The 27808-nt window shown below is 44.6% G+C and overlaps 1 protein-coding gene across 7 annotated transcripts in view; it reads left to right on the top strand.

Moving 5' to 3' along the window:
* The window catches only part of huwe1 (HECT, UBA and WWE domain containing E3 ubiquitin protein ligase 1), a 40551-nt gene that overhangs the window by 5999 nt on the left and 6744 nt on the right, over positions 1 to 27808 (top strand). For 3 of the 7 annotated variants that reach the window (XM_088289566.1, XM_088289568.1, XM_088289563.1), the window contains exons 3-66: positions 1572 to 1619; positions 1691 to 1758; positions 3611 to 3709; positions 3867 to 4073; positions 5075 to 5227; positions 5314 to 5376; positions 5903 to 5980; positions 6076 to 6123; positions 6211 to 6379; positions 6467 to 6567; positions 7187 to 7337; positions 7417 to 7544; positions 7606 to 7746; positions 7836 to 7941; positions 8028 to 8135; positions 8222 to 8323; positions 8420 to 8500; positions 8647 to 8753; positions 8924 to 9101; positions 9179 to 9270; positions 9345 to 9565; positions 9689 to 9746; positions 9824 to 10000; positions 10117 to 10362; positions 10459 to 10592; positions 10669 to 10781; positions 10868 to 11041; positions 11157 to 11373; positions 11458 to 11580; positions 11672 to 11909; positions 12434 to 12784; positions 12971 to 13093; positions 13183 to 13278; positions 13390 to 13659; positions 13972 to 14124; positions 14209 to 14336; positions 14471 to 14552; positions 14674 to 14850; positions 14947 to 15492; positions 15577 to 15772; positions 15852 to 16019; positions 16166 to 16314; positions 16395 to 16461; positions 16606 to 16829; positions 16905 to 17116; positions 17208 to 17390; positions 18035 to 18207; positions 18345 to 18484; positions 18602 to 18677; positions 18760 to 18858; positions 18940 to 19067; positions 19152 to 19311; positions 19462 to 19690; positions 19781 to 19956; positions 20035 to 20124; positions 20788 to 20948; positions 21070 to 21112; positions 22936 to 23250; positions 23524 to 23731; positions 23829 to 23953; positions 24080 to 24297; positions 24403 to 24794; positions 24890 to 25526; positions 27075 to 27783. In XM_088289566.1, the coding sequence (XP_088145692.1) occupies positions 1714 to 1758; positions 3611 to 3709; positions 3867 to 4073; positions 5075 to 5227; positions 5314 to 5376; positions 5903 to 5980; positions 6076 to 6123; positions 6211 to 6379; positions 6467 to 6567; positions 7187 to 7337; positions 7417 to 7544; positions 7606 to 7746; positions 7836 to 7941; positions 8028 to 8135; positions 8222 to 8323; positions 8420 to 8500; positions 8647 to 8753; positions 8924 to 9101; positions 9179 to 9270; positions 9345 to 9565; positions 9689 to 9746; positions 9824 to 10000; positions 10117 to 10362; positions 10459 to 10592; positions 10669 to 10781; positions 10868 to 11041; positions 11157 to 11373; positions 11458 to 11580; positions 11672 to 11909; positions 12434 to 12784; positions 12971 to 13093; positions 13183 to 13278; positions 13390 to 13659; positions 13972 to 14124; positions 14209 to 14336; positions 14471 to 14552; positions 14674 to 14850; positions 14947 to 15492; positions 15577 to 15772; positions 15852 to 16019; positions 16166 to 16314; positions 16395 to 16461; positions 16606 to 16829; positions 16905 to 17116; positions 17208 to 17390; positions 18035 to 18207; positions 18345 to 18484; positions 18602 to 18677; positions 18760 to 18858; positions 18940 to 19067; positions 19152 to 19311; positions 19462 to 19690; positions 19781 to 19956; positions 20035 to 20124; positions 20788 to 20948; positions 21070 to 21112; positions 22936 to 23250; positions 23524 to 23731; positions 23829 to 23953; positions 24080 to 24297; positions 24403 to 24794; positions 24890 to 25526; positions 27075 to 27783 (11062 nt within the window). In that variant the 5' untranslated portion in view covers positions 1572 to 1619; positions 1691 to 1713. Of the gene's footprint in view, positions 1 to 404; positions 536 to 1571; positions 1620 to 1690; positions 1759 to 3610; positions 3710 to 3866; positions 4074 to 5074; positions 5228 to 5313; positions 5377 to 5902; positions 5981 to 6075; positions 6124 to 6210; positions 6380 to 6466; positions 6568 to 7186; positions 7338 to 7416; positions 7545 to 7605; positions 7747 to 7835; positions 7942 to 8027; positions 8136 to 8221; positions 8324 to 8419; positions 8501 to 8646; positions 8754 to 8923; positions 9102 to 9178; positions 9271 to 9344; positions 9566 to 9688; positions 9747 to 9823; positions 10001 to 10116; positions 10363 to 10458; positions 10593 to 10668; positions 10782 to 10867; positions 11042 to 11156; positions 11374 to 11457; positions 11581 to 11671; positions 11910 to 12433; positions 12785 to 12970; positions 13094 to 13182; positions 13279 to 13389; positions 13660 to 13971; positions 14125 to 14208; positions 14337 to 14470; positions 14553 to 14673; positions 14851 to 14946; positions 15493 to 15576; positions 15773 to 15851; positions 16020 to 16165; positions 16315 to 16394; positions 16462 to 16605; positions 16830 to 16904; positions 17117 to 17207; positions 17391 to 18034; positions 18208 to 18344; positions 18485 to 18601; positions 18678 to 18759; positions 18859 to 18939; positions 19068 to 19151; positions 19312 to 19461; positions 19691 to 19780; positions 19957 to 20034; positions 20125 to 20787; positions 20949 to 21069; positions 21113 to 22935; positions 23251 to 23523; positions 23732 to 23828; positions 23954 to 24079; positions 24298 to 24402; positions 24795 to 24889; positions 25527 to 27074; positions 27784 to 27808 lie in introns of those variants that run through there. The other 4 variants (XM_088289569.1, XM_088289567.1, XM_088289564.1 and 1 more) reach the window with 3 other exon arrangements.

Below are 27808 nucleotides of genomic sequence, written 5' to 3'. Positions count from 1 at the left end.
TGGCCAAGTTGCACAACGTATTAATTCATGTGGAAATCGTGGTTCTTTACTTTCTATTTATTACTATGTTTTTACAAAGTTACACGTCTTTGTTGTTGTTTTGGGGTGGGGTCGATGCAACCGATTAATGGCATTTTCATTCATTTCAAATCGGGAATTCCAACAAGAATCCGAATAGTGCATCGCCTAATCAAATCCTTGCTCACTTTTTGCACACTACTCAAATGCCAGTGCCAATGTTGGACATGCGCGGGCAACGTCACGCGTGGATACAAAAATAAATAAATAAAAATCACACAACGTACTCACGATTACGGTTCTTCGCCTAACCCGAGACCATTGTTGTCCCTCGTGTGTGTGTTTTTTTATTAATATTATTTATATTTTTTTCCTCCACCCGATCGCCAAGTGAGAAGCGCGAGTGTGTGTCAGTGTGACGACAATGATTCAGCGAGTTGCTCTGTGGATGCGTTGCTGCTCGCTAGCTGTAGCCGGCCAGCTAGCGCGTGCTACGGTCGTCTGATGATGAGTCAGGGTAAGAAACCGAGCCGTGGCAAACGCACGTTAGCCCGCCGCACTTGTTTCACTTGCTCGCATGTGATCATCGCGGCCGCCCGAGCGCTCTTGTTTCCGCGAGGCGAGAAGGGAGCCGAGAAAGGAGCAGCGGGCTTTTTTCCCCTCCTCGGCCTGCGCAGCCCCGACCTCAATTAGGCAAGAGTCAGGTCAGGACAGTGTGCTGGATCCCCGAGTTGTGGGTTGACAGCTGCGACTCCCATGGCTCCAAATACACGTTATGGCCTCAACTCGTTTCCTGGCTTAGCTCACGCTCGTCTTTTGTGCGATTTGGCCCAGTCGGACGCTGTCTTAGGCTTTTTGAACGCTTTGAAGTGTGTATCTTGACACACTTGAAGGCGACATAGGCTAACAACAACTCCGCAGCGAATGTTTCCGTCCGCTTTTATTTATTGCTCGTGTCTCCAATGTTGAAGGAAATCTCCCACTAAAGTGTGTTTGTCGTGCCTGGTATTTTTATAACACTCTTTGTATTTGCGAGGTCAGTGGGACCGACATATTTGTTCGGGAATTGTTCACATTTAATACCAAGCTGGTGTTAGCATGCTACTTAGCTAGGTAGCCACCTAGCTCCAACTTGAGGGTGTCAGCGTTAGGTGTTTGAGGTGGTCAAGTCAACTGAGGGCGAGCCATTCCGTTTAGAATCATTAGAACAAACGTTTTTGGAATTGCGAGGCCAGTCACGGGAACGTTTCACGTCTGTATTAGCGCTCGCCGTGTCTTCCTAGCTAGTCATTGGCTAATGGGCTCTATGAGTTTGCTTTGTGATGACTCCTTCACTCCCAACAGTCGCCTGAAAACCGAATCACATTTTTCTCATGTTTAATTACCAACACTGCCCACGCTATTTAGGTATTTTGTTGTTTTCTAACAAGTCTCTAGATTTATGCTTCAATCTACCTAGAGTCCTAGACAGTAGTAATGCAGTACAGTAATGCTGGAAAGTTCCAATTTGCTGCTCAAATGTTCTTGGTTTGCTTTTTGCTACTCTCATCTAGGTGAAAGTGACTCAAACATGCTGTTAAGCGGCCATTTCCAAATCATCTGTACGTATGCCTTATATTTTTGTGTTGTGCATCTGAAAAATTTGGTTATTAATACGCACACTTTTCAACAGGACCTTCTAATAGATCACCAACCATGAAGGTGGACAGAAGCAAGTTAAAGAAAACCCCCACAGAAGCTGTGAGTATGCGTGAGCATTTCTGTGTGACAATTTCTAGTAATATTAGATCATACATCATGTTAGAAATGTAACATAGTGATCTGATATGTTGAGAGGGCGAAATCATCATTTACAAAATGTACCATATTCCTGTAAGTCACACAGGAGTATGTCACACCTGCCAGAATATGCATCCGGAACAAGAATATATAACTAGCTCCAGTGCCGAATTAATATTTTTGTGGGAAATTTGTTTAAAAAAGGGTGAGGGACGCAAACATTAGAGCTCAGACCAATAATAAGAACGACAGAAAAAACTAATTTATTGGTCAAAGCTGTCACTTCCCATGCTTGCTTTATTCACATTCCTCCAGGTGGCAGACTGAACAATTTATCATGGAAGTGAATCATGATGTGTAATAATCGTACATTACCACCTTAAGGTCCAAAATTAAATCTAACGGTCAACAAAAATAGATAAATAATGTGGGAAGGTGATGCAAATAACGGATACTACTACTTTTGGAAATAATTAACCAACGACAGCAAACCCGTAATTATTTATTTACAAAAAAAGGCAGCAAGGCATGCTGGATACTCCTTCAACCTACACGAGGCCGGAAATAATTGGTTTTGCAGAACAGTCTGTGAGTCTGAATTTGCATGTTTCATCAAAACACAGAATAGCATAACTGAGAATCACAAATTTGTAAGGTGTTTTATTTTTTGGGCTAATTGAGCGGCGGAGACGGTCGCGAAAAATATTTTTTAAAAAAAGCTTACTTCTCCTACTAGAGTGTAGTTGGCTGATGGGAGATGGGTTCCACTAGCTTTAGCAGAGCGCTTCGGCTGGTCACGATTGAGCATAACTGTGTTACAGTTTGGCTCCCTAGTAATCAAAGCCATGGCGGCTATTAAAGACTTCTTACAAGTTATCCTTCTCGCAAAGGGTTTACTATGAGTCATTAAAAGAGAAAACGGCAGACAAGCCATGTCAGTTGCTAAAATAACCTTGTCATTGTGAAAGACCGGAATTAAAGTTCTTGGGTGCAAGAACACGTTATAGATGAGAAGTGATCAAAATAAAGGGTTGATATGACGGTTTATGTTATTGCCAGCATTGGGTTTAGTGTCATGTGTTGGGTAGACTCAAGACTTGCTCCCAGATGTCGTCACTCCTTTGCGCGCCGCCTGTATTGTCGATTGCACTTGGGCAAATCTGCCACTAGCTGACTGGACCGCTGCCTCGTTGCTAGTACAGCTGGTGTGTTTACCTTGCTCATAAATAACAAAAGATGAAGCCACTGAGAAAAGCCCTGCCAGAGCCTATGTCCATTCATTCGTGTAGGGCAGGGAAAGCAAGGCATTGCTATCACTGACTGCGGAAATCATGGACATATCTTGAGTTTGGTGTATTAAGCAGGAATATTTAACAACTGATAATAGTGCTTCTGGTGGCATTTAAAAGCCTCAACATAAAGTGAAGTCCGAGCTGTGAGAATATTTTCAGCTTGAAAGGCAGCGTCAAATCATTTTTCTATAATAAAGATTTTGTTAAAAATGGCATTAATGGTTGATAATTTATACTTGTGAAATCTCTATTTTTATTCATAGTTTTTTACATTATAGATTATTTTGATAATTTGAGTCATGAGAACATTTTCACTGTTTCATGTCTAATCACAGCAAAAATGGTAGCACTATATTTTGAACTTGACGAGGCGGCACATGTGACGTGCTCCTTGGCACAGGAGGGTGAAATGATCCCAGAGATTTAAGGAATGAAAATGCCCACAAGGGAATGTTGAAACGAATCGTGATCGGTGCGCTCCATTATTCCATCTTCAACTTTGTGTCCCTTCTAATCTGCAGCCTGCTGACTGTCGGATCCTTATAGAGAAGCTGAAAGCATGCAGTGATGATCAACTGCTCGTTGAACTACAGCACATCAAGACCTGGAATATTGGCAAGGTAAGTCTTTATTTGGAAAGGGAAAGGTCCAACTGAAGAGTTGCATTCCCCGAATACCACAGAGTTGGCACATTTTGAAAGTGGTTAAATTTGTTTCATTTTGATAACCGTTCTGGAGTCAAAGGTTGTGCAAGTCATTCTTGTGTTTGCTTGATAGTGCGAGTTGTACCACTGGGTGGATCTGCTGGACCGCTTCGATGGCATTCTGTGCGATGCAGGCCAGACAGTGGAGAATATGTCATGGCTGCTGGTGTGTGACCGGCCAGACAACAGCCAGCTCAAAGCCTTGCTTTTGGCGGTGCTCAACTTCACAGCTTTGCTCATCGAGTACAGCTTCTCCAGGCACCTTTACAGCTCCATAGAGGTAGGAAAGGTTTGGCTGCAAAATTACTACACAATCGTATGAAAGCCTAAAGCTAATTTTCTATAGGAAATGATGTCAATCCAATTTGACTACTATAATTTTAAATACAGTAATCAATTTCAAATAAATGTAAATGATTATTGAAGTGGATGAATGGACATTTTATACACTTACCTTTATTGAAGACTTCATGGTGTATGGATGGTTGTGATGAAGGGAGAGGAAGGGAAGATGTTCTTTCGTGAAGTGCCGGTATATCATGTTTTTCATCTTTATCAAATGTTTTGCACGCTGACATTTCTATGTAAATAAAACAAATCGACAGCTGGCAAGGCGTATTCCACAATTCAAGCTTTTATTAACAAGCACAAAGCATTAAACACTCTTGCACAGCTTGACAACACTGTCAAAAGTCAGGTAACACTTGAACTACACTCTTTTGGACCGCATTATGGCTTTGTTAGCAGTCGCACTCTAATTTTCTTCGACTACTAAAACTGGCCAAAGTGAGCGGCGACTGGTGAGTGTTGTTGTACTGCACTTTTATCTTAAAGGTTTGACTTTCGCTGTTATGCTGTTGGTGCTAGATTGCTTTCCAGCAGAACGAGTTGAGTTTTTAGTAAAAGCTCGCATTGCGGAAAAATCCCTTTTACACTTTTGACGAAATGTTTTAGATGAACAGGCAATGGAGGGATGATCTATATCAATAATGCCGTATTTTACTCACAGTATCATTTTGCCAACATCGAGTAGCAACGCACCGACTGGGTGAGATTCAACATTGTCCTCTTGTGGATGAGTTGCAGTGTTCACTACACTACATCCCCAAAAGTCATTTTCTCTTGCATATATATTATGTATTCTAGCTTCCATTGTAGTAATCACTGACTTATCGTAAACAAATGTCTTATTGCCAGATAAACGGCCATTCCGACCCCTCCTGTGACCACATATCATGCACCGCACAATAACTAATTTGATAATCTGTTCCTCCTTTACAGCACTTAACAACCTTGCTGGCGTCATGTGACATGCAAGTGGTCCTGTCTGTGCTGAACCTCCTCTATGTGTTCAGCAAGCGGTCAAACTACATCACAAGGCTAGGATCTGACAAAAGAACACCTCTCCTGGCACGTCTGCAACATCTGGCTGAGGTGGCTTAAGATTTTTTACATAGGATAATTTCAGCTGTCCCCTGAATGGAAACGTTATATTTTGTCTCTTTTGGTCTCTTGCATAGAGCTGGGGAGGAAAGGAAAATGGCTTTGGCCTAGCCGAGTGCTGCAGGGATCTCCTCATGACGGTAAGAGTCTGTCAGTCAGCTTGTTAATAATGCTGTTTTAAGAGTCTACCTTAAAGGGGAAGTCAACCCCAAATCATTCCTAACAATAGTATGTTCTATGTAGCGCCACTCATCAAAACATTCCATTCTGATTAATATTGCGTTTGTGGATCGAGTTAAGCATTAAAATCCACCCGTTTTTGGAGATCTCAGATGTCTCACCTGTTTTGTGAAACTGAGTCATGATTGGCCGTTAGCTTATCCCTGAGCAACTATGATGTCATTTTCAGTTGACAGCAAGTGATAAAATGGCCGCCCCCTGAGATGGCTAAAAACGGGTGGATCTTTCTGCTAAACTCATATTCCACAAATGCAATATTAGAATGGCATGCTTAGACTAGTGGAGGTGCATAGAACATTTCATTACATGCCATTTTTTGGCTTGACTTCCCCTTTAATGATGTTTTACGTGTCTACCTTAATAAATCAAATATATTTTGTTAAACCACAATTTATCCCTCCATGCCCGCCCAACTGCCTTGACCAGAAGTACCCTCCCAGTGCCACCACACTGCACTTTGAGTTTTATGCCGAACCGGCACCTGAGGTCAAAGTGGAGAGGAAGGTAAAGACAAATCAATTCTTTGTAAAATGATTGCAAAAACGTCTAAGATGGCTTTGTCTATTTTAAGCATATCTCTAAATGTGTCTTTCCAACAGACGAGCAGTAACACACTACACTATATTCATATTGAGCAACTTGACAAGGTATGCACTGCTTGAATTACAGCACGAATACAGTGATAATATTGTACTTCATGTTAAACATGCAACTCCCCACCCCCACCCTTACAGATTTCAGACAGTCCCTCTGAGATCATGGAGTCGCTCACAGTCATGTACAACATACCGAAAGACAAGCAGACGCTGCTTTTCACACACATTCGTCTGGCTCATGGCTTTTCAAATCACAAAAAGAGGCTGCAGGCCGTGCAGGCCAGACTGCATGCTATCTCAATACTGGGTGTGTTGAAGCTAATCACTTGACGGAAACAACAACCATGTACATGTGCCACAATTTCTAAAATGTGTTTGTCTTTGTTTTTTGCAGTGTATTCAAATGCACTGGGCGAGTCCACCAACAGTATTCTGTATAACGGCTTGATAGAGGAGCTGGTGGATGTATTACAGATTACAGACAAACAGCTTGTGGTAAGTGATGGATGACTTGGGATGGAAGTCGTCGTACACGTGTCTCAAATCATCGTTGCCCAATGAAATTAATGGAAATGCCATAAAGCCATACGAGCATCCCCTTAAAACTGATTTTTTTTAAATGGTTCTGTATAATATTTCAATTTACAGTTTGTACTTCAGGATTTTGCAACTCCTGATGTGGACAACTTGAATGCAGTCATGTGTACACAAACTTAGAAGTTTTACAGCTGTTGTGACTTAGTGAGATAATTTAGTAGTCGTTTTTTTTTCTTTTTTTTTTTTTTTTTTTTTTTTTACAGAGGACAACTACTTTCAGTATTGTCTGTCTACATTTGTTGCTGTAGTATTTATGGTTAGATATCTCTTGCCTGCTTATGGCATTTCGCTGTAAGCTTTAAGGCAGCAAAGTAATATTTTAAATAAACGTCGTTGAGTTTGACAGTAAACTTGAACTCACGGAGTGACATTCGCTGTGTCGCTCCATGACTCGTATCTCAAGGCAACACTGTATTGTGGAAGTCAACTCAGGCGCATACACCATATTATTGACCAAAAAAAAATGAGTTGAATTGCCCTTGAAGCTTTAGTTTGAGACAATTTCATTCAACTTCAGGATATCAAGGCAGCATCTCTGCGCACTTTAACCTCCATTGTCCATTTGGAGAGAACACCCAAGCTTTCCAACATCATTGACTGCACCGGCACCGCCTCCTACCACGGCTTCTTACCTGTGTTGGTGCGCAACTGCATCCAGGCAATGATTGGTGAGTGCCTTTTTTGCTCGCAGTTGGACTGACACCTCGTACTAAGGTCTCTGCATTTTGACCATCTCGTTTGTCCCAGATCCTTTGATGGAACCTTACCCACATCAGTTTGCCACTGCACTCTTTTCCTTCCTCTATCATTTGGCCAGCTATGATGCTGGGGGCGAAGCCCTTGTCTCTTGTGGAATGATGGAAGCCCTCTTAAAGGTACGTCTACACCTCTTATCAAAGCAGTTCTCTTTTTTAACAGCGTGGCTTTACTTTGCAGGTGATCAAATTTCTGGGAGATGAGCAGGACCAGATCACTTTCGTAACAAGAGCGGTTCGGGTCGTGGACCTCATCACCAACCTTGACATGGCTGCCTTCCAGTCACACAGCGGCCTTTCTATTTTCATCTGCAGGCTAGAGGTCGAGTCCCACCGGTCGGACATTCAGAATCATTGAAACGTAAATATCCGTACTTAACCAGACCCTTGTCCGGCATTTGACACTAATAGCATGAGGTGGACCTGTCGAGGAAAGAGTGCCCATTCGTCATTAAGCCAAAGATCCGAAGGCCGAGGCCAACTGTCGAGACTGAAGACATGGACACAGACATGGAGAGTAAGTCAGCCGAAATGAATCACTTCAGAAAATGGTATGGATGCTTTAGATTGCTTTTCACGCCACGTGATTACATGATAAAACAGCATCGGAGGTTGCCATGGAAAGCAGCCCCGGGCCATCAACGTCTTCTGCTTCCAGACCGGAAGTGGAGCAAAGAGCACTGACCAGCGCTGCAAACACGCCTCGTGCAGGTAGACACACGCTACATTGGAATACATTACAATAAAGCACACACACTTTTGAAATATTTGAACAATTTGTACGACCTTCTCTGCAGGCATGCAGTGCATTCCCCAAAGGGCAGCTCTGTTAAAGTCAATGCTGAATTTCTTGAAGAAAGCCATCCAAGACCCCGCCTTCTCTGATGGCATCCGCCATGGTGAGTCCTCCTCGTCATCCAGAATTGCACATCAAGACACCACGAAGACTATATGCGACTGATGATGATGTATCTGTGGTCATATTTTCTTCCAAGTCATGGATGGATCCTTGCCTACCTCACTCAAGCACATCATCAGTAATGCCGAATACTATGGGCCCTCGCTGTTCCTTCTTGGTGAGTTATGTTTAAGCGCTTCAGAAGGTGAATTATTATGAAAGCCTTTTGGAATCACCTTGTAAGGACATTGTGTTTTCATTTTTATGTGTTTTCAAATAATAATAATGCTCTTTTTCTTTTCTCCTGTCCCTTTTGGTTTGTAGCAACCGAGGTTGTGACGGTGTTTGTGTTCCAGGAGCCATCCCTGCTTTCCTCTCTGCAGGACAATGGTCTCACTGACGTTATGCTCCATGCGCTTTTAATCAAAGATGTGAGTTTTGGGCAACTTACTTTGAGACATTTAAAAGAAGGAGAAAAAAAATTCTGTCAGCTGGGTTTAAAGATGGTCAAAGTAGCTGGGAGTACATATTCTTTGTGAGTGCATCCAATCGTAATGTGATGTCCTTTTAATGGGTATTCCGAATCTTTCACTCGAATTAGGTTCCTGCTACTCGTGAGGTCTTGGGGTCTCTCCCTAACGTGTTCAGTGCCTTGTGCCTGAATGCCCGAGGTCTCCTGTCCTTCGTTCGGTGTCAGCCCTTTGAGCGCCTCTTCAAAGTGCTCTTGTCCCCCGACTACCTGCCTGCCATGCGACGGCGACGCAGTTCTGACCCATTGGGTGAGTCGTCCTTGGGTGCTTTTTGCGCCCGGTGCCTTAGTCGCCGGCTTGAGTGACACCTTTGTCCCGCTCCGCAGGGGACACGGCATCAAATTTGGGAAGTGCTGTAGATGAGTTAATGAGACACCAACCAACTTTAAAGACAGATGCCACTACTGCAATCATTAAGGTAGTTTTGAAGCTCTCTCCTTTGTCAAATCATGGCGGCGATACGTTCTAATAAAAGTTGAACTGTTGTTTTAGTTATTGGAGGAGATATGCAATTTGGGCCGAGCGCCCGAGTACGTCTGCCAGAAACCGTCTATCCAGAAAGCGGATGGTACTGTTGCAGTACCACCAGCGCGCTCCAGCCATGCTGCCGAAGAAGCTTCAAGTGAGGATGAAGAGGAAGAGGAGGCCCTCCACACATTTAGCCAGCAGCAGGGGGAAGCCGAGAGCAACAGACAGTCAGTGCCACTTGAACTGTATGACACTGGGTTTATATCACAATAGAGCAACAGCTCATGTACATTTTGTATGAATGAATGGTTTCAAATTAAGGTTGTACTTACTCTCATGTCGTCATTTTAACGCAAACCTTCTTTCAGGGTGGTGGGAACTGAGGAGCGGATACCTATTCCTTTAATGGATTACATTTTGAATGTGGTCAGTGTTGAGTCCTTCCTCTGATCTTTTTGACTGTTGTATAAACATTACTGACGTGTGATATGCTTATTTTCCAGATGAAGTTTGTGGAATCCATATTGAGCAACAATACAACAGATGACCACTGTCAGGAGTTTGTCAACCAGAAGGGGCTGCTACCTCTGGTCTCCATTCTGGGCTTGCCCAACCTGCCCATTGACTTTCCCACCTCAGCAGCCTGCCAAGCCGTTGCTGGCGTGTGCAAGTCCATTTTGGTGAGTGCAATTCACATGTTAGCTTTTCTCCTTTCAGTCATCTGAGCAGCATCCAACAAGTGAGCTATTTTAACTGGCACCCTGAGCATACTTCTGTTGTCATTCCTTTCATGAAGACACTCTCGCATGAGCCTAAAGTGCTTCAGGAGGGATTGTGCCAACTCGACACTATTCTGTCATCTTTGGAGCCCCTCCATCGGCCAATCGAAGTTCCCGGTGGTTCTGTTCTTCTGAGGGAGTTGGCTAATGCCGGCCATGTCACTGATGCCACGTTGTCAGCTCGTGCCACGCCACTGCTACATGCGCTTACTGCAGCACACGCCTACATCCTAATGTTTGTCCACACTTGCCGCGTAGGACAGGTAATTTATTCAGCTGTTTCAATAGGAAAACATCGCTGAAAATGTTGTTTTTATTTTGTGTTAAGTCATTCTTTGAATCTGTCTATTTTGCAACAGAGTGAGATCAGGGCAATCTCAGTTAATCAATGGGGATCCCAATTGGGTTTGACTGTTCTCAACAAGCTGAGTCAGCTTTACTGTTCACTGGTATGGGAGAGCACTGTTCTGCTGTCCCTTTGCACACCTAACAGGTATGATAACAATTAATTATCTCCATTTTATCACCCCCGCTTACTCTTACCCTCGTAACTCTTTTGGCTTTAATAGTCTGCCTCCAGGCTGTGAATTTGGGCAAGCGGACATGCAGAAACTCCTTCCCAAAGAGGAGAAACCCTCTAACAGTGCTGCAACGACCACAACTCCTGGCCCCAAAAGGACAGGTAACATCATAGTTATTTAATTCAGCTAAAATGAAGTTCTTGTGTGCATCCTCAAAACACGCTTTGTCGTTTATTGTTATCAATAGAATCTGATGTGGCAGAGCCTTCCAGTGGTGGACTGTTGGAAGGCATGGGTTTAGATGGCGATAGCTTGGCTCCCATGGAGACGGATGAACCCGCTTCAACAGACCCCAAGGCCAAGTCCAAGCTTACCCCGGCAATGGCCACACGCATTAAACAAATAAAACCCCTCCTCTCAGGTGAGTTTATTTTCATAGCACATATCAAGTTTTGTATGAAAGCGTCAGAAGAGATTGAGCGTTTATGCAATAAGCGCCGTGCATAATGTTTTACTGACGCCTTGACTGTCTTCAGCATCATCTCGGCTGGGGAGGGCACTTGCTGAACTTTTTGGTCTGCTAGTGAAGTTGTGTGTCGGCTCCCCGGTGCGCCAACGCCGTTCCCACCATGCCACGAGCACAGGCACGACACCTACGCCTGCCGCCCGAGCCACTGCTTCTGCTCTTACAAAGCTCCTCACTAAGGGTCTGAGTTGGCAGCCACCACCCTACACACCCACCCCTCGCTTCAGGTAAGGCTTTGTCACACCAATTATGTAACTTAACAATTGGTCATTGAGTGTTGCTCGTGTGTTCTTGTGCTCTGCAACTCACAGGCTCACTTTCTTCATCTGCTCTGTTGGGTTCACATCACCTATGTTGTTTGATGAGAGGAAGTACCCTTACCACCTCATGCTGCAAAAGTTTTTCTGCTCTGGTGGACATGATGCCTTATTCGAGTAAGTCGTTTTTACACACAGCAATGAACTTTTATTGATTATATTTTCATATATAAAGTGGTTTATTTATTGTTTTTTCTTTTTTTTGCAGGACATTCAATTGGGCCCTGTCAATGGGTGGAAAGGTTCCAGTGTCTGAGGGTCTGGAGCATACTGAGTTACCAGATGGGACAGGAGAGTTCCTCGATGCTTGGTTGATGCTGGTGGAGAAAATGGTCAATCCTAGCACTGTGCTGGACTCTCCACATTCCCTGCCAGCAAAGATGCCAGGGGTCACACCAACCACACCCCAGTTCAGTGCACTTCGGTTCCTCATTGTAACCCAGAAGGTAAGTCTTCTTCAGATGTGAAATGTGCTTCATAAATAAAGTTTTATTGTGTAATGCAAGGAAGTCTTGTATATTGCCTTTGCACTGGTCATTAAAAACAAAAACTTCATATCAGTGTTGTACAACTTAACTTTGTAAATGCACATTCATTAACGCCCTATTATTGGATGGCTGTGTGTGTGGAGTTCTGTTTCATCCATGCTGACCATCAAGAGTCCTACCGTGCACGCGCAGTTCGAATATGCATACCAACAAGGTCATCAGTGACCCAGAGCGGGTATAAGAGTGTCACTTGGGGTTCAGTTCTCGTTTTCTGCCTCCAGCCCTTGATGCTGGCCATTACAGCAGCGCAGAAAAATGCATAACAGTCATGCACAGATATTATTGTGCGACCCACTAAAATAAAATTTTGACTGGATGAAGGGGTAAACGTGAAGGATTTTTTTTTTTTTTATCCACAGTGTTAATTATCAATCTGGTGACAACCATGATGTTGATAACAAATGTTAAGTTTCTCTTTTTAGGCTGCATTCAGCTGCATTCGCAGCCTGTGGAACAGGAAGCCGCTGAAGGTTTATGGAGGCAGGATGGCTGAATCAATGCTAGCCATCCTTTGCCACATCCTGCGAGGGGAGCCCGTTATCCAGGAGCGCCTGGCCAAGGAGAGAGAGGGCACAACACGTCCAGATGATGAGGGGGCTCCTTCTTCTTCTCTGGGACCAAGTGGTGGAGCCCCAGGTGTAGCGGCAATCAGCGGAGAGACACCTGCCGCCACGGCACCGACTGCTGGAGTGCCAGCTGGTGGATCAGCTGAGGAGTCGACCAATTCCGCTCCAAGACGTGACCCCCAAGTTAACCAGGCGCAGCTTACACAGGTATTTCAGACTTTATTTTTGAGGCCCTTTCAGTTGACATGCAAATCCAAATATGAAATGCAGATCTAGAGTTTGTATGGCAATTTTGAACCATTACATAAATTTTGGCACCCTGTTTAATTTTTTTTCCAGTTGGTGAACATTATTTTTCCATATTAGAAAATAAAAGTCATGTTTTTTTTTCAGCTGATGGATATGGGTTTCTCAAGAGAGCACGCCATGGAGGCCCTATTGAACACCAGTACCATGGAGCAAGCCACAGAATATCTTCTTACACACCCTCCTCCTCATCTTGGGGGAGCAGTAAGGGTAATGATTTGACACGTTTAACGTACACTTATGAAGTAATCATCGCTCGAAGCTAAGGCCTCCGGCAATCTTGATTGTTGTTGGTTTAGGATCTTTCCATGTCCGAAGAGGACCAAATGATGAGAGCAATTGCTATGTCCCTTGGCCAAGAGGTCAGCATGGAGCAACGTTCTGACTCTCCGGAGGTGCGACTTTTTCGCTGCTTAAATTGTATTCCAAATTTCATCAATGGCTGGTAAATTAAACGTCAAGAATGAATAGACAAGAGACGACTTGCTGATGAAATGGTCTCTTAGGAAGCCGCACGTCGGCGTGAGGAGGAGGACAGGAGAGCCAGGGAGCGTGCTGAGGAGGAGGAGGCACGCTGCTTGGAGCGCTTCATGGAGGCTGAACCTCTGGACCCGCAGGAGCTGCACGCCTTCACAGACTCGATGCTCCCTGGCTGTTTCCACCTTCTGGATGAGCTGCCGGACACGGTCTACCGGCTCTGTGACCTACTGATGACTGCCATCAAGAGGAGCGGCCCTGAGTACAGAGACCTCATCCTTGGCCAGGTCGTTGACCAGGTCAGTGATTTCATTCATCACGATTTCTTACCCTTGTAATTCTGCTTAGTAGATCCACCTTGGTGGTGTTGAGTACTCCCATCATGTGGCGGGCCGATCTGGCCCCGGAGCCTTGAGTTTGACTCCTGTGTATGGACATGAGTTATAATTTATATATTTTTTATCTGTTTTTTTAGATGTTCAATAACACAATTTTGCAGTTTTGAAATGAACCTGTATACTTGTGTATAGAAACAATTCTAAGCAGATGAGGAATTGATCGGCTCAAACTAGCATGTGAACATTTACATTTTTGGGGGGGTCTTATTTTAGGTGTGGGATGCGGCAGATGTGTTGATCAAGGCAGCTGTGCCTCTCACTACAAGTGACACGAAGACGGTGTCCGAATGGACAAAGCAGATGGCCACACTACCCCAGGCATCAAAGCTGGCCACTCGAATTCTGCTGCTCACGTTATTATTTGAGGTGACTAGATTTTTTTGATTTTTTTTTTTACAGCAGGGCAGTAAATTGTATATCCCAGGCATTGAACTTTTTTTTCCTCTAAAGGAGCTGAAGCTCATGTGCACCACAGTGGTCGAAAAGAGTGGCATTCTGGATTTGTTGATTAAGCTGCTTGAGGTGGTACAGCCCTGTCTGCAGGCCGCAAAAGAGCAGAAAGACATACAGACACCAAAGTGAGTTTCCGAGGGCTTCAAATAGCCTGTGATGTCAAGAATAACCTCATCACCACATCAGCTGCATTTCTGAGTACACAAATGCTGAATCTTGCTCGTTTATCTAAATCTACTGCTCTGTTCACTGTCTGCAGGTGGATTACACCGGTCTTGTTGATTATTGACTTTTATGAGAAAATGGCAGTATCCGCAAAGCGTAGATCGCAAATGAACAAGGTAAAAAGTCAACTGGTTAACAAATGATAGTTGCACTCTATCTGAGCTTTATGTTAAGCATTAAGTGTTGCGTACAATCCACAGGCACTACTAATATGTTACACTTGTAATTACTCTTCAGTATCTTCAGCCGAATGGGAATAACTGGAGATGGTTTGATGACCGCTCAGGCCGTTGGTGCAGTTACAGTGCCTCCAACAACAGCACTATTGACTCTGCATGGCGGGCTGGGGAGAGCAGTGTGCGCTTCACAGCTGGACGCCGACGATACACAGTTCAGTTTAACAACATGGTGCAGGTATACAACAACGCATTGTACAAGAAATGGAGACGACCTCTTTTGAACTTCAACTTGAGTTCCTTTCAAATCTAATGACAATAATTGTTGGTGTAGGTCAATGAAGAGACTGGCAACCGGAGGCCAGTGATGTTGACTGTTCAGAGACTTCCACGCTTGGCCAAACCAGCCAAGACCGGCTGCGTAACAGACTCTGAGAGAGAAGAGGGAGACAGGTGCAAAGCCGAAGAAACTCAGACTGATCTTGACACTGGGACAGCAGTGGAAATGAGTGCCCCCAAGGATGTTTCCAGCCCGCTTAAGGAGGTGACCTCTGGGTCCACATCTTCCCAGGAGTCGGACTCTTTGCAAAGCTCGGACATCGTTGGCCTGAGTGACGACATGACCACCGTTCTCATCCGCGCTTGTGTCAGCATGATCAGTGTGCCGGTGGACCCGGACACCCTCCATGCGACGCTGCGACTCTGTTTGCGTTTGACGCGCAATCACCATTATGCTATGATGTTTGCTGAGCTCAAGAGCACGCGAATGATTCTTGGTCTGACGCAGACGTCTGGTTTCAATGGCTTCACGCCTCTTGTTACCCTGCTCTTCAGACACATCATAGAAGATCCAGCTACTCTTCGGCACACTATGGAAAAGGTTTGAGTCCCTTATCTTTTTTTTTTTTTTTTTGCTTACTGCATGAGTTGTCAATATATTTAAAGAGTTTGTCTGTTGCGACAGGTGGTGAGATCCGCAGTGACCAGTGGAGCAGGTAGCACCACCTCCGGAGTGGTATCAGGAAGCCTTGGCTCAAGGGAAATCAATTATATCTTGCGTGTCCTGGGCCCTGCTGCATGCCGAAACCCGGAGTGCTTTGCTGAAACTGCCAGTAATTGTGTCCGCATTGCACTGCCCGCACCCCGTGGAGCTGGCACAGGTGGGTGAATGACAATTTCAGCCAGCCGTCCGTTTCGCTGACCTACATTCATTCCATTTTGTTTTCTGTCTTTCCTTAGCCTCAGATGACGAGTTTGAAAACCTTCGCATTAAAGGGCCAAATGCTGTGCAGCTGGTGAAAACAACTCCTCTGAAATTGTCACCACTACCTTCTATACCTGAAACGATCAAGGAGGTCATATATGACATGCTCAACGCCTTGGCTGCGTACCATGCTCCGGAAGAACGTAAGACATTCGTAATTTGGCATAATAATGCAAAAATATTCTTCGATGGTTAATCGGTGGAATAATAGGTAGACGCTGTTTTAAAAATATCGCATTGCTGCAAACCTATTGTAGTCATTGGAACTTTTCCGTTTTTGCGCTCATAGCTGAGCGGACAGAAGAACGTGCGGCAGCTGTCCCTGCTGGCCAAGACCTGTGCCAGTTATTGCAGGATGTCGGTGATGATGTTTACCAACAGTACCGTCTCACTCGACAAGGCAGTGACTTTGACTCCCAGTCTGCATTCCATATCAATGTGAGCTTTATAAATGATGAGAACCATTTCAGCGTGTGCAGTCACAATGTACAGATAATAATGGGTACCCTTTTTCCTAGACTCAAGTTTTTGCTGCAGATGGCGCTGTGGCAGAGTCGTCCCAGTCTGGCACGCCGCAAGGAGAAGGTGAAAACAGATTTGTTTTAGTTGTCTCACAAAGTAGCTGTAAAAAAAAAAAAAAAAAAATCATACAGACCTACTTGCGAATATTTAGATGGTGTCATTTCACTTATGCAAGATGGATTATATCTACTGCATAAATGTCCTTAGCCTCGACACCTGAAGAGATGCGGGAGGAAAAGAAGGAGCAGGAGGGAGAAAAGAGCAGCAGCTCAGAGGAGGCTAAAGCCGCAAAGGTAAAGGCGAGCAAGCCTCTCATGCCTACCTCCACCATCCTGAGACTGCTGGCTGAACTGGTGCGCTCCTATGTTGGCATCGCCACACTAATTGCATCTTACTGCTACACTGCAGGACAGTCAGAGCTTATTAAGGAGGTGCGTATACGCTTCTGTGATTTGCCATCGTTCCATATAGTTTTGTCTTCACGTGTTACATGTCTTTCCCAACAGGATTGCAGTGTGCTAGCTTTTGTGCTTGACCATTTGCTACCTCACACCCAAAATTCAGAAGACAAGGACACCCCAGCCTTGGCCCGTCTTTTCCTAGCTAGCTTAGCAGCTGCTGGCACTGGCACCGATGCCCAAGCAGCTTTGGTTAATGAGGTGAAGGCTGCCCTTAGTCGAGCTTTGGGAATGACAGAGGGTGCTGAAAAACATGCAAGGTAAGCGGAGTTACTTAGAAATGCACTCTGATGGTATTGCAGTCATTGATTTGTTACAGACTTCCAACGCCTTCTCTTGTCTCACCCACAGGCTTCAGGCAGTGATGTGCATAATCAGCACCATTATGGAATCATGTCCCTCCACGTCCAGTTTCTACAGCACAGCAGCAGCGAAAACGCAACACAATGGCATGAATAATATCATACGACTCTTCCTCAAGAAAGGACTGGTCAGCGACTTGGCTCGTGTGCCTCACAGCTTGGATTTGTCAAGGTATGCGATTAGGAATACTGTCGTATCCGACCTCGTCTATTTGAAAGTCCCGTGAAGTGGAAATTTGACCTAACACCTTATCATCAACTCATTTGTTGCCATTGACGGATATAGAAGCCAAAAAGTACATTCATTCATGAATGAGTTTACAACTCTATTAAATTTGTTTTTTCTCCTTGCTGCAATCTCACCCAACTTAACTGGCAACTGTCAATCATACCGCTTCATCTAACATCTTTCATATTCCAAATGTTAACACAAGTTGGACTGTCATAAATGAATCTTTTTGGAATCACTTATTCCATCGATTACTCAGGGAATCCCTCTCTTCCCCCAGCACTGGTTATATATATTTAAAATTGTATTTATTTTTATTAAACCAGGGAAAATGTCTGTTAGATAAGGATGCCTCTACACATAACCTGACGTATGAACAATATACCAATTTTAATACAGCTTTTTAAGGGTCCGGTGTCATACACATTCAGAAGTGCTTCGCTTTGCCATTCTTATCTGCTTCAGTGGACATGAGCACTTATTTTAAAAAAATGCTTTTGGATAAGTATATGTTGTGTTTTTGTGTACAGCATGTAATGTCAAGTATGGTTCAGCGGTACCTAATAATTTATATTTGATTGGTTTAGCCCCAACATGGCCAACACAGTGAATGCTGCCCTCAAGCCCCTGGAGACTCTGTCCCGCATTGTTAATCAGCCCAGCAGTTTGTTTGGGAGTAAAGGATGTTCGAACAAGAACAAGACCGAACATGACACCGCGGGCGCTGCAAGGGATAGCAACAGCAACACTCAAGATCAAGGTATCCACATTCAACCTGCCGCACTATTTCTCTATCGCTCTCTATCTCCCTTCCCCCATGGGATGTAGATGAGTGAATTCTTGCCACATCCAGTGTTTGGCAAGATGTAAGATACTGACATCTGGCATCTGCTACAGGAGAATCTGGTGAAGCGGAGCCAGTTGAGGGCAACCACAGGGTGCAGGGAGCAGACAGTGACTTGATGGATGGAGAAACAGAGGGCGATACGGTGGTCATTGCCGGTCAACCAGAGGTTCTCAGCACGCAGGCTATGCAGGTGATAGCATTGTTTTGTACAGGACTTTTTTTTTTAGCTTTTCTTCTATTTCACTGCCCCATGTAAGTAATGTTCAGTTACTGCACATAACATGACAATATTTACATGTGCGTGAAGGTGGAGAATGAGTTGGTGGATCTGATTGATGAACTACTTGAGAGAGACGGCGGTACTGTCAATAGTACAATCATAGGTAAGTCGTAATTTGACGTCTGCATTTGTACCGGAGAAGTCATCAAAAAGGAAAGAATTCCCAATTTTCATTTTGTCTTCAGTCGGGCGAAGTGCTGAGGATGAATCGCAAGAGGATGTGCTGATGGAAGAGGCCCCCTCCAATATTAGCCAGGCGTCCACTCTTCAGGCCAACCGAGAAGGTGAATGTGGCAAGAACACGGTTTAACGTTGAGTAAGCTGTAAAATGTGCTTTGTTTACATAATTCTCCGATTGTGATTAGACTCGATGAATATCCTGGAACCAGAGGATGAGGAGCACACACAGGAGGAAGACTCCAGTGGCAGCAATGATGATGATGACAGCCAGGATGAAGAGGAAGAGGAGGAGGAGGATGAAGAGGAGGACCCGGTTTGCTGAGCTATATATTCATAAGACGTTGACTTGAGTAACGTTGCGTGTAAAAACTCAACATGACTGCCTCTCGCTCTCAAGGATGATGAGGAAGGAGATGAGGATGATGATGACGAAGGTTCCGAGATGGAGTTGGATGAGGATTTCCCTGACATCAATGCTGCCCCTCATATCCGCTTTGAGCGATTTGACAGAGATGATGACCTCATCATAGAGTTTGACAACATGTTCTCCAACAATGGTAAGTAGACCGTTGACACTTGTAATATTCTGTATCGACTATGATTAGTTGCTTACGTAAACTTGGGCAACTGACATCAGCGGACATGTTTGCAAATATCTTGCCAAGCTGTTCCCTAACGTATACCTCCGTTTTCTGTTCTTCCATCAGCTGACATCCCTCCCTCCCCAGGCAACATCCCTAGCTCCCACCCACTGATGGTGCGCCACGCTGACCACGGTTCCCTCACCCTAGGTGTAGCTGGCACAAGCAGCCGTCTGGCACAAGGCATGGGTCGCAGCCAGCGAACACTTAGGCAGCTCACTGCCAACAGTGGGCACACCATCCATGTCCACTACCCTGGAAACCGCCAGCCCAACCCTCCGCTCATCCTGCAGAGGTAAGAATCGAGTTGACTATTGAGGCTTGAGCTCTTCCTCAACAGAAGCGTTGGAGCTTGTCAACATTTTCCTCTCATCACCACATCTAGATTGTTGGGCCCCAGTGCTGCTGCAGACATTTTACAACTTTCCAGCTCTCTGCCCCTGCAATCCCGTGGTCGAGCTCGTCTTTTGGTCGGAAATGAGGACGTCCACATCATTGCTCGTTCCGATGACGAATTTGACGACTTTTTCCACGAGCAGAGCAGCACGGGCGGTCAAGCGGGTGAGTTTATGACAGCTTTTTGCTGTCATTGTAAGGTCTTTTAATTTAAGAATCACTTTCATTTTTCTGCTTCTCTAGGCACCCTCTCAAGCATTCCTACTGCCTTAACGCGATGGACAGATGAGTGTAAAGTGCTGGATGCTGAAAGTATGCACGACTGTGTCGCAGGTAGATATCAACACTCTCAAACAAAGTGGCTGATGCTTACATGATTAGAATGCTGCTAAAATATCAAAAGCAAATTTTATTGACAATGATTAATCGTGTTTTCTCAAGCTACACATTTTTTGCTTGATTTATGTTTTACATGTTTTGACAAAATGTTTTTTCATAGGGAAGCCTTTAAAAAATAAATGAAATTAAAAATATAAGTCGGTAAATAAATGCTTGGAAAAGTTTAAATGTTTGCTTGGTAGCAAGGGAAGAAAGCAAAAGATGTTGAATGTAATTTCAGCAAAACTTGTCAAGAATCTGCTTTATGAATATAAACTTTGTACGAGCATATCGCCTTGTCCTACAGTAACCCTAACCCCATCACTTTATATCATTTACTATGATGATAAAATGTCATGTTTCTTCTGTTTGTTTTTGTCATGTTTTTGGAGCAAAAATACATTTTGTAATCCATTAGAACTTGGTTTAAAGGTAAACATCGATTGTGCATTTGGGCTACGTGTCCGGACTCACTTGTCGTTGTCGGTGCGAGCTCCCAAACGTCTAAAATTAGCGGCGGTATTACTGTACACCCCGGTGGAATGAGGAGGCGGTGAAACGGTTTCAAAATTTTGAATATCAGCCAACCCTAGTGGTGACACGTGTTGTTGTTTTCAGTTGTGAAGGTGCCAATCCTGCAGCATCTGGAAGGTCTGCGAGATGAGGAGTTGGAGGAGCGTAGGGAGAAGCGCAGGCGGCAGCTGGCGGAGGAGGAAGAGTCCAAACAAAACGAGCGCAGGGCCTCTGGAGCAGAGCAGACCAGGGAACAGAGCCTGCAGGTAGCTTTGCACATTTGAATGCATTACTTAACTTGATTACACACACAAGGAGATGACTTCATTTACTTGCACTGACAAACATTGACATTTTGGATTTTGATTTCTGCTTTTTTGTCTGTAGGGTTCAGGATTGGGGACAATTAATGGTGCAGAAAACACTGCAGGTACTGAATTCTTAAAAGGGTTAGGCTATTGTTTCCTCTTTCGATCGAAATGGTTATGTCTGAAAGGAATCACAAGGCATCAAGTGACAACAGTGCGTGCTCTGGGATGAGGTAGTAGTTTGTATAGTTTTAGGATCACACCAGATCTGGGAGATAACTATACAGTCTACTGTCTTTCTTAGGGTAGCGCCAACAGCATCTTGACCTTCATCTGCAGGAAAGGATCTGCTCTCTGAATACACAAATTCCATTATTTTGAAGCTGGTTGTGCTGTGGTGAGGTATTAAGTTGTGTCGTTGTTGGGGAACAGGATTGTACACCCCGTTCAGGAGATAACGATACAACTTACTGCCTTCCTCAGTAGAATTACTTGACAACGTGTTGATATTCCTTTGGTGTTTATATGTGCCTGATTAATCTCGCGCCTGAACTTAAATGTGAAACATTTGGGCCATGACAAACGAATCATTATGGCTGCTCGCTTAAGAGTTGTCAGTTACTATTTTAGTTACTTCAATTATAGTTACTCAAGAGATTTAGGAAATAATTCAGTTTTACACCGCTACAATAAACATTCTGTCAATAAAAAACGAACATTACTTTTCTACCGACGTGGGCAATTTACTCAATTTTGTAAGTCCGTCATTTGTCAGCTTCCAGGGTACCTTCCGTCATCGTCAGTCCGTCATTTTTTTTTCAAGCTGAAACAAACCGTAATCGTCAATCCATCATATTTTCGGTCTTTCCCCCCCCCCCCCCCCCTCATTCATTTTTTTTTTTTTTTACTATAGATACTGTACGTCATGATGTTATGCATTTTGATTCTCTAATGGACCCCTTTTCAAATAAAATGAAAGGTGGCGTTTCTCAGTGAATCTTCTCAACCTAAAGAATAACAGCACCAACTATTGTTCCCGAGAAAAACTTTAAAAAATTTAAAAAAAAAATCCACCTACATCTCGCCACAAAAGAATTGGTGCGAATTGGCCAAGGTTTGGGGCTGTAGCGGCTCCTCGGAAGCCCATTTGAAGCCTCGCAATGTCAAGTCTGCTGCTCCGCTTGCCGTGTTTGAATGCGAGTGTCCCTCACCATCCCCTTGATGGTTAGCAATGCTTTCTAACCCAGCTAACAGCTGATATCAATTCAACATCACTATAACATAAAATTCATTCAATTGGTGTCATATTGATCTTGAATTGACATCAGATGCCCACTGGGAAATCAAGCAAATACTGAGATGGCATATGGCATTTTTATAGCTCTGTAGACCAGGAAAAGAGTCCTAAGGGAACAGTCTAATCACTTGAAAAAAATTGTGATGGTGTAAAAAATAAATGGTTCATTCGTTATGTTTTTCTATTCATGTTGAATCGAACTCTTGCCTCAAGTTCCTGGGAGTAACATGCAAAAATGTTGCTTCTCAAAATTGATAATAAAACTGCTCCTATTTGCAGCCTTGCATAGCAGGATTTGTTACATGTGAAAATGCACCAAAATCAGATTGGTTGAGCTCTTCACTGTTCTGTATTTGTTTAGTTTTAAACTTCTCTTTAAAACTCCTGTAGTATGTTTAAGTAATAACTGTAATGGCTTCAAAGGTTGTGCCTCAAGGTAGCCGTGGTCATGTGTTTTCAATTTGAAAAAAATCCTTACACAACCATGTCAGAAGTCTTAGTCGGCACACAAGCTCTGTTGTGGTTCGATTGTGTGCGTCCTGATTTTCCTCACTAAATCGTATTATATATTCACTGAAAAATTATGTCTTATTTGTTGATCTTTAAAACCATGTTTCTTGACTTTGCAATATTTTTTGTCTGTTTTAGAGGGTGAGCAATCTCAAGGAGGCACAGTATCTTGTCTGGACCCGCCCAGGATTTCAGAAGGCTTCCTCACTGCTCCCCCTTCAGGAGAGGTTACTCCCACCACCCCAGCTCCACATGAACAGGCCCTCGTTTCCTTGGAAACCGCAATTAACCAACAGGTCCACCAACCGATAGCCGGCCTGCTTTTGGCAGAATCGCATGCCAGCTCATTGGCGGCTCTGGCAGGCGCACGCCTTCCACCCATGTCTGCAGCTGACCGGCCCAACAGTGAAGCAGAAGCATCTCAGATGGAAATGTCCCCAGCACCCACAATCGGTGAGCGTGCCAGTGGAGGAGAAAGTGGTGGTGATTGTGGTGGTAGTGGTGGTTGTGGAGGAGAAGGAGAACGAGCGTTGCATGATGGCAGGGAAGGTAGACTCACTATCTTAAACTGATTATCCACGAGTCAGGGTGCATTTGTCATTTAAATTAACAGTGCGTAGTTGTAACCAGTCAAATTTTCAGAACACTTCTGAAACCGCTTTGTCAATTAATTTAATACTTTAGTGGCAATATCTTAACCCTTTGCAAATTCCCCCTCTCCCCTAGCTTCAAGCCCGGATATGGTAGAGTCCTCAGAACCTGCAGTAGTGGGTGTGTCACGACTGGAGGGGTCACCAATGGACACCAGCAGCCCTGCTTCTGTCACGCAAGATGAAGCTGTTTCCAACCCCGGCCAGACTGCCCTTGTGTCGCAGGATCTGTCTGGCACTGCGGAGAGCGACTTGACCGATAGGCAGACTAACGCGGAGACGGGGTGATTTTTTTTTTTTTGGGTGTCACAAATGTGTCATCTACATGTTCATTAAAAAAAAATAATAATAATTCTAAAGAAATGTTCTCCATTTGATTAGCTCCACCTCAGTTTCATCTGCTGCTGAAGCAATAATCAGGAGTGACAGTGCTGATAGCCAAAGCCAGGCTATCCAAGAAGATCCTCTCCCATCCACAAGCAATGAGGAAGAAGACCCACTTGCAGGTACAGGTGGTGTATTAAGCCCCCCTCCTCCCTCATCCCTCAATACACATGTAACCTATTAATCCCACGAGAAATAACATCATAGCTGAGATGTTTCAAAGTTGTCGTGGTATCGTTTCTTTGTAGGAATCAGTCTTCCCGAGGGTGTTGATCCATCTTTCCTGGCTGCGCTTCCCGAGGACATTCGTAGAGAAGTGCTTCAAAATCAGTTGGGAATAAGACCACCATCTCGCTCAGCTGCTGCCAGCCTGCCGTCTTCTACGGCGCCTGTGCTAACGGGACCAGGGGTCACTGAGGTCAGCCCTGAGTTCCTGGCTGCATTGCCGCCTGCCATTCAGGAGGAGGTGAAAAATAATTGCATAACTAAATTTAATAGGACAAGAAATTGGAGTGAGAATGTGAAATCATGGAAGAAGTTGTTCGACTAAGTTTGCCATTGATCATTTTAGGTCCTTGCCCAGCAACGAGCCGAGCAGCAGCGTAGGGAGGTTTCCCAACAGCCCACGCAGGGAGATACTCCTCTGGATCCAGTGACCTTCATCCAGACGCTGCCGTCGGAGCTGAGGCGTAGTGTGCTGGAAGACATGGAGGACAGCGTATTGGCCGTCATGCCCCCCGACATCGCAGCAGAAGCGGCAGCTTTGCGCCGAGAGCAAGAGGCACGGCAAAGGCAACTGATGCACGAGAGGCTCTTTGGTCACAGTTCCACATCAGCGCTCTCAGCCATCCTGCGCTCGCCCGCATTCACCAGTCGCTTAGGGAGCAATCGTGGCGTCCAGTACACCCGACTGGCAGTGCAGAGAGGTGGCACGTTTCAGATGGGTGGTGGCTCGAACCACAGGTAAGAGACTTTTTTTTTTCACCTTTTTAATGGAAGAACAAATGTGGTTGAGATGTGTGTCACTTCCCTTTTTTTTTTTTTTCCCCCCCCTCAAGACCATCCAGTTCCAGTGTGGATTCTTTGTTGCGTCTGCGCGGCCGCTTGCTGCTGGATCACGAGGCCTTGTCGTGTCTGCTGGTGTTGCTATTTGTGGACGAACCGAAGCTCAACACCAGCCGTCTACACCGTGTGCTCAGGAATCTTTGCTACCACTCTCAGACACGTGGGTGGGTCATTCGCAGCCTCTTGTCCATCCTCCAACGGAGTAGTGAGAGTGAAGTATGTGTGGAGACCTCGCGTCTTGAAGATTCTCGTGGGAAAAGGAGCTCCCAGGGAGGCTGCGGGGCAAAAGGTTCAGCTACCTCCCCCCTCTGCTCCTCTTCCTCCCTCGAGCTCCTAAACCGAGTGGAGTCTCGTAGTTCCAGCCAGCTTTCTTGGCTCTCCGTGTCAATGGATGCGGCCTTAGGCTGTCGGACTAACATCTTCCAGATCCAACGGGTATCCGGTAGGAAACATGCTGACCGGCACTCAACTGCCGGTTCTTCAGCATCTGGAGCCCTGGGAGGAAGTGTGTCAGGAGCTGCTGCAGGGGTCACATGTCCAGGAGGCGGAGGCTCCACAGTACACATCCACCCACAAGCTGCCCCCGTAGTCTGTCGACATGTGTTGGACACACTCATCCAACTAGCAAAGGTGAGTCATGTGTCAGGATTTAAATCTTATTTATGATCTTGATACTACACAAAATTGTGCAACTGGGAAGTGCACAATTGCTCTAGCTTTTTAATCAGTCGTATGCACATTTGCAATATGCAATATATTTGAGTCATTTATTACAATGTAAGCACAATTTTAGTTTACTTTTTGTATTAATAGTACTTTTTAGTAACATGCAGTAGGATCATGTGCAATACTCCACTTTTACTTTCAGACTCACAATAGGACATTTTCTAATATGCTCTCAAGTGCAATGTGCCGTTTTACTCCACTTTCACTTTCCATTTTCCAACAACGGTAGTGGGGAGGCTTACAGATGTGGTTCCATTGTCCTCGATCAGGGGTCGGCAACCCTTAATACTCACAGCCATTTTGACCCTACTTATTAAGGAGGGGGGTTGTTTGGGGGAGATTGCTGGGAGCCGCAAAAACCTTTTCGAGAGGATAACACTGCATGTAAAAAAAACACATTTAAGTAATCCGCTTATTCGTGAAATTCGACACGCATTAAATTTAGATTATCCACCTGCAGCCACCCAAAAATGCAAAGCATAAATGTCATCTGTTTTGTCTTTAATTTTATTAAATATGGGTGATCGTTAGCTGTCTCATTGAATTAAGGACTATTCAGCTTCATGTGAAAAATAGACACTTTTTAAAAAACTTTTAAACCTGATTAACCAGATATTTCCACCTGAACCTCAGCGTTTCGCGTCAGCTCGTCATGGCTATAAGTCGTCACCTTCATCTAAATGTAAGCGCAAGATGTCATGTGATTGTTTATTTTTGATAAAGATCATGTTACATGAGCATTTAGCATTCTGTTTTCTTCAGAAACATTTTTTGGATTCATGGTTTCTCTACCAGGCTTGACTGTAGCTCAAAATGTTATATAGAGGTGCTTTTGATAGATATTTTCAGCGACAAAAAACTTAGCATTTTAACACCATAATCGTTATATTTACTATTGCATTTACGAAACCAACAAGCTACTTTAGTTTGCATTTTACTGAAGTACTCATTTTTCATAGTCACAGAGCCAAAGCAGAAGGATGAAAGAGCCTCATATGGTTGTGCTGCTGTGGCTTTCGCACTCGTACCCTCCTCCTCCATTATTAAATAAAGATGCTTATTACGACTATACAGAGCATCAGGCAGTCTCATTGCTGTTGTTCCTTCGCTTGTTTACCCACAATGTAATGCAATCCTGTCACATTTGTTGAATTTCCTGTGATGGACATTATGGCACTTCCATAAAAGCTTATCTTTCTGCATAATAACTCTGTTGGCCACCTACCATGGAAAGAAAGGAAGGAAGAATGAATGATCAGTGTATTTATTTTACCCGATTATTTTATTGTATTTTTAAACATCAACCTGCCAAAGGACGTAGATGTAAAATAGCCGATGGCTGTAATCTGGCGTATTTGCATATGAAGGTTCATTAATGTGCACTGTCAAAAATAGATTTGTGTGAGTCAATGCACACTTGTCAACTCCTTTTTTTTCTGTCTGTCACAACAGGTGTTCCCCAGCCACTTCACCCAGCAGCGCTGTAAGGATCTATCCGTGTCATCCTCTGACCTGGAGGCCCGTCTATGTTCAAGCTCCTCAGGCATGGGTGGCATGGGCGGAGGATCGAGGTCCAGTTCCCAGGCTCAAAACAACCCAAACTCCAATGCTTCCAGTGCACCAAACGTGTTCGGCTCGTCAGCCATCACTCCCCAGTCTCTGGGAATTTCCACTGATTTTTGGGACCTTCTCGTAAAGCTGGACAACATGAATGTCAGTCGCAAAGGAAAAGCCTCAATGAAGACCGTGCCTTTAGGGGGTAATGCGGAGGCTGAGGGTCTCCAGCTCAGCCTGGAAACTTCCCCTCTTGGTCAGTTGATGAACATGCTGTCCCATCCAGTGATCAGGCGGAGCTCCTTGCTCACTGAAAAGCTGCTGCGTCTGCTCTCCCTCATATCCATTGCCCTGCCTGACAACAAGGCCACAGAGGTGCCTGCTGGCCACGCTACTCCACAGTCAGCCAACCCTAACCCGATAATCAGCTCAGGATCCACAGCTCCGGTCACGACACAGAGCACAGCAGCGTCAAGCATCCAGCCCTCTGTCGTGGGCACAGTGGCCTCTGGGGGATCTGGAACCCAGAGCACCTCCTCAGGGACAAGTCTGTTAATGTTTGCAACCTCCACACCGTTACCAACATCCACGGGAGCAGTCTTCACAGGTAAAAAAAAAAAACAGGGAAATGA

Source organism: Idiotropiscis lumnitzeri, chromosome 3 (genome assembly GCF_059441095.1).
Source record: "Idiotropiscis lumnitzeri isolate Australia: NSW breed Sydney's pygmy pipehorse chromosome 3, RoL_Ilum_1.0, whole genome shotgun sequence".
Lineage (NCBI taxonomy): Eukaryota > Metazoa > Chordata > Actinopteri > Syngnathiformes > Syngnathidae > Idiotropiscis > Idiotropiscis lumnitzeri.
This window is presented reverse-complemented; position numbering and strand designations above follow the sequence as displayed.